The sequence below is a fragment of the Cicer arietinum genome, chromosome 3 (assembly GCF_000331145.2).
Source record: "Cicer arietinum cultivar CDC Frontier isolate Library 1 chromosome 3, Cicar.CDCFrontier_v2.0, whole genome shotgun sequence".
Classification (NCBI taxonomy): Eukaryota; Viridiplantae; Streptophyta; class Magnoliopsida; order Fabales; family Fabaceae; genus Cicer; species Cicer arietinum.
The window spans coordinates 63,600,275-63,605,382 of NC_021162.2; the positions used below are offsets into that span (position 1 = coordinate 63,600,275).

A 5,108-nucleotide genomic window follows, 5' to 3' on the forward strand; every position below is an offset into this window, starting at 1 on the left:
TAATACTTCTCTTGAATATTCCATAGGTATGGAACATGTTACGTCCTACGGAGTAATTGTTTTACATTGTAAAAACCACAATAAAATTAGTATCAATTGATTGTGGAATGTAACTGACTCTCTTCTCTGCCATATAAGGATAACTACAATTGTAAGATGCCAGCACGAAATATAACCATTCGTGAAGAAAAATAATAACACATGCAAGGTGTGTCATTGGTCCTTATAGCCAAAACAATATTATTTAACTACTTTTTCTAATAATGTACTGAAAACACCAACTATTTTATGATTAAAGGATTTTCGTCCCAGCACTGTCTCAAAACATCTGGTGCAAAATAGCCAAGCCAATGCAAATCTGATATCAATGAAGTTCCATAAATAAAGTGGGTAAATCGTCCGGGACATGTTACATTTGGAGCATAAGAAGGCTACTGGTCTTTACATGAAAAAAGGGGGATAACCCAACAAAAAAAGTGAATGGGTATTTGGTACCCAATGGAAAGCAAAAATCACTGTAAAAGTCACACGGAATTGGGTAGCATCAGCCGAAACAACAAATTCGCATCCCCTCCAACATTAAACGACCCTAGTAGTTGACATCACCATCCTCCTTTCACAAACTCAAACCTTCTGCACGGTCCAGAGTCAGGAGTCCTATAATAAACAGAAATATGAGAAAGCTGAATAAACTATTGCTCAATAAGTTGCAATATGCATAGAAAACACAAGCTCATCATACGAGACCATGCTCATATTCTCATGAAGAGTGTTAATCTTTACCATACAATCATAACATTTTGACAAAGCTAGACAAAACTAAAACAGTCTTGATCATATAATCATAATATATCATTGCACAATCAATATTAATTCCTCTCACCTCTCATATTCTCTTAATATGCCTCCTTTAAGTATGTCACTACACCTTAACCAATGAGTTAACTACACTCCTCCTTTAAAAGATGTTTACATTATCCTGTCTACCATTCTGTTTAAAAAAAGTACACGCTTCACCCCTGAAAGATTATCATCTGCTACCCTTTGACCATTTTAACGGAATTTTCTCACTCTAATCCATTGCAGCCATTACTAGTAGAGAAAACCCTCAAGTTTGTTTTGTTAAGTGACATATCTCGCCAGATCAGCCCTCCATTAACAGTCCCTCAAAAATCTAAAAGGTCACCACAACTTTAGTCTTTCAAAGAATTTATCACCAAATTAGTCCATCAGAGATTTAATTTGTCACCACAATCACATTTCCTAGTGAACAACTTAATCCCTAATAAGGACAAATACGGTGCTATTGTATAGCTTCGAAGAACTAATTTGTTGACAAACTTCTAAAAGACTAACTTGGTAACCTTTTTCAATTTTTGAGGTACAAAATTGATGGCCAGTTTTTTGAAGGATTAATATAGTGACGGGTTTAACATCAGGGGATTATTAACTTGAATTATCAGCAACAAGTTTTAAACTACTGTTGCTGACTCTAGAATTTTAGAATATGGAATGAATATTTAGGCAAAGTTTAAAAACCATGGGGTGTTTGAAACTTGATTTTAATTCTGAAGTACAAAAACCAAGAGAGGTCAAAACTAGTAGTTAGTGACAGGGTCTGAATAACGATTGCAAAGAGCTGAAAAATGCACAGAGGTCACTCATTGTCACTTATCACCACCAACAGGTTTGTTAACGTTAAGATGGGGAGAATGTAACACATTTTGAACTAGCAAGAGGGAACAGTGTAATTTGAGTATCTATAAGAGAAGGGCATACAATTTATCCTCAAACAATTCATGAAGATTTCTTGTCACCAAAAACAATTAGAAAACCCAAAGGCAGACAACTGCTTTATGTAAACCACAGTACCATAAACATATTTTTGCTGGCAAGTCTAACCCCTTTTCCGTAGCTGCCCTCCATAAAATGATGAATGTATAGGAAAAAGAAATACTCAATACTCAAATGCAATACAAATCACTAAATACTTTGACAAAGCTGTGCCATATTATACTATGGTTATCAGTATCTTACGATGCATACTATGGTTTGTACTTCTGAAGGGTGAGGCTTGGCACGAAAACAAGGTTGATACATTGTGATTTTGATGTCATTGGTTCTAGTGTAAATAGCCTTTTAGCTTATGTGAGAAGCTTACAAACATCTAACACATCATAGACCCCACAATTATGGGGTTCTCATGGAGTAGGCTATATACTTTTATCCTGCTTCTACTTACTTTCTGACGAGCAGCACCAAGCCATGCTTCTCTTTTTCCTGCTTCTGCTATGACATTAAGGAACTTACATTTTGGCTCCCTTAAGAGGAAAAAAAAGGTGTTTTTTAACAATTTTTGTTTAGTTCACAATATAGCAAATTAGGTTCCATGTGCTTTATCCTGCAAACATCTTATCGATTTAATCAAAGTTGATATACATGTCATATAAAATCTTGAGCTAGTTTTTCTTCAATTGAACTGAAGGATCAAAACTGTTCTGCTAGCAGCAAGCTCGTCAATTTTAACATAAATTTTGAAGGGGATATAATTCATGATAGCTTATTATGATATGAATTTAAAGTTCCTAATTGTGAATGCAGATTACCCAGCAATCAGGTTTTCCAAGTACATAGTTTATTGAGCAATCTAGAGGAGTTATTTTGCCTGAACCTTGTTGAGTTAAAGGTTGAAACTTTTGAAACACTTAAAAGACAGTGACGCAACTCAAACACACATGGATGAGAAGTTTGTTCAGTTTAGCAATGACTCAGTTGAAAGCATTTCCTTCACATCCATGCACTACTACTGCTCCTTCCCTACATGCAACAGGTTCTCCTTTATTTTATATCTATCCATTTCATTTCACTCTTTTGCAAAAAATACTATGTCATGTCTTGGAATGATAATAAAAATTTTAAAACCCCATCTTTGGAATTCTTTTAACAGTTTATCATGCACCTCTATTGACTTTCATTAACATTTCAATATCTAATTATCTTTTTTGCTTCCTTGATTTGTATATTTATAGAGCTTATTCTGTCTAACCAGTTCCGGAAGGCAAACCCAAGTTCACTCAAAGAGGTAGTCTTTAAAAGTTCAAACTTTAATCCTTGAAGTTTAAACACATAAGTTCTTACTTCAAACTTTGAGCCCCATTTGCTTTTATATCTGTGTCGGTCTTACTTTGGCCTTCTCTACTGGGTAGTTGACGCCAAGAACTAATGTTAGTTCTAGAAGACTTCAAGGTGACACAAATTTTGCTCCCATTCATGCGACTGATTCAAATTCATCTCTAATTCACGCATGATATTTGTAAATCAAATTTCCCAAGAACCAATAATACCAAATAATTTTTTCCAAAACTTGTACCAACTACCAACCATGGTAATATTCAATTTCTAAGTTCATTAAATCAAACACACACAAAGGATTACATCTTGGATCACAAAAGCAGTAGATTACACGCCCTATAAAATCCAACATTGAAGATAGCAAGCCATCTTCATCACAATTATTGTGTCATGTGAAATCAGTTGTTCAGTTTTTAGCTTATACGATATATCATAAACAGTCTCCAGCTAATAATCCTCTAAAACTTCATCAGAGAACCCAATGACTATTATCTCATAATTTAGTTTTCGATAATCTCAAAACATGACATCACTACAATAACGATATAATAATAGCAATAATTAATTTATGTAAAAACTCACTAACCTTGGTAGAATTTAAGCATCACTATGATCATTGCCCTGATCAGCATTCACCGGACCTCCAGCAATGTGCAGTCCCGGGTGAGTGGTTCGCCGCCGAGTCCTGGACGGAAGAATGTTATTCAAATCCACCTCTGCTAACGGATCATCGGAAAAATCACTGTCGCTTCCGGAAACATTGCCGTCGGAATCAGAATCGTCGTCACTGTCGTCACTGTGATCATCATCCTCCTCTTCTTCTTCATCATCTTCTTCAATCAATTTGCCTTTGCCTTTGTCGTCACGCATAATCCCTTTTCCCTTCCTGTCCACCACAGGCTCAGCGTCCGAGTCCTCGCTGTCATCATCATCTTCATTGTCGTTGTTGGGAACGACATCGTGGTTAGAAGAAGAATTGGCGGTGGTGGGGGGTTGGGAGTGGTCCGAGATTGTTGTTATCTTGGGAGTTTTGTTGGGAATGTCATGGAGATCTTGATCGGGCTTGCGCTTGGAGGGGAATGCTTGTTCTTCATGGTTGTTGGTTTCAGCCATGAGTGAGGGTTTAGAAGTTGTGTTCTGTTTCAGTTAGGGTTTTGTGCTGAGTTGAGATTATCGGAATATTCTTCTCTCTGCTATACTTACTTACTACGGACCGTTACCCGGGGGTATATTAATATATTCTTCTGAAATAAATTGTCATCAAATTAAAGATAATTTTAAAATTAAATTACATTCTTTTTTTATTGTATTAACTAATTTTCTTATAAAGTTTGAATCGATGTTTTTTTTAATTATATTTAAATAGTTTAATGATAGAGAAAAAAAAAACAAATACTCAGTTGATTGGTGTACATTAATTTTATACGAAAAGATTTAATAAAATTATAGTTATTTTAAAATAATTATTATTAAATAGACGTATATAATAAGATGATTAATTTTTTATTAGATGACTATCGGTGTATAGTAATTATACTTTAATGATATGTCTTGCCATGCTAAATTAGTCTTTTCAGATTATCTTTCAAGTTTCTTACCAAGAGGCATAGCATATAAGTGATACTAGTTTGTTTTATTCAATGAAAGATAGAGATATGATTAATTTAAAAAAGGAGAAGAGACAAATTTTAAATTATTTTGTATTTAATTAAAGAAAAAAAATCAATGGTGTTCAATTTCACTTGTTTTTTATTTAAATTTATAACTTATTTTTTATTTGAAAAAATATATCTTGAGAGACTTAAACACTTATTTCTTCTATTAAAATCCTTAAATATTTAAACGTTAATTAATTGAAAAATACTATTCTATTTTAATGAATATTTAATCCTCAATCAATATCTTGATATGAAAGTGGAATATAGTACCAACTAATTTGATGACAGTTATAATTCTCATATCAAATGTATATCTTT

General features: G+C 33.8%; 1 protein-coding gene across 1 annotated transcript; it reads right to left on the bottom strand.

Moving 5' to 3' along the window:
- Positions 1-359: 359 nt before the first annotated feature.
- LOC101506065 (uncharacterized) lies at positions 360-4,345 on the bottom strand. Its single transcript, XM_004492954.4, has 2 exons — positions 3,719-4,345; positions 360-657 (listed from the first exon to the last, which is right to left on the bottom strand). The coding sequence occupies exon 1, from the start codon at positions 4,243-4,245 to the stop codon at positions 3,730-3,732; it is 516 nt and encodes a 171-aa protein (XP_004493011.1). The 5' UTR covers positions 4,246-4,345; the 3' UTR covers positions 360-657; positions 3,719-3,729.
- Positions 4,346-5,108: the final 763 nt, after the last annotated feature.

Coding starts and splice junctions, on each gene's coding strand:
- LOC101506065 (XM_004492954.4), bottom strand. CDS start 4,245: ATGGCTGAAACCAACAACCATGAAGAACAAGCATTCCCCTCCAAGCGC.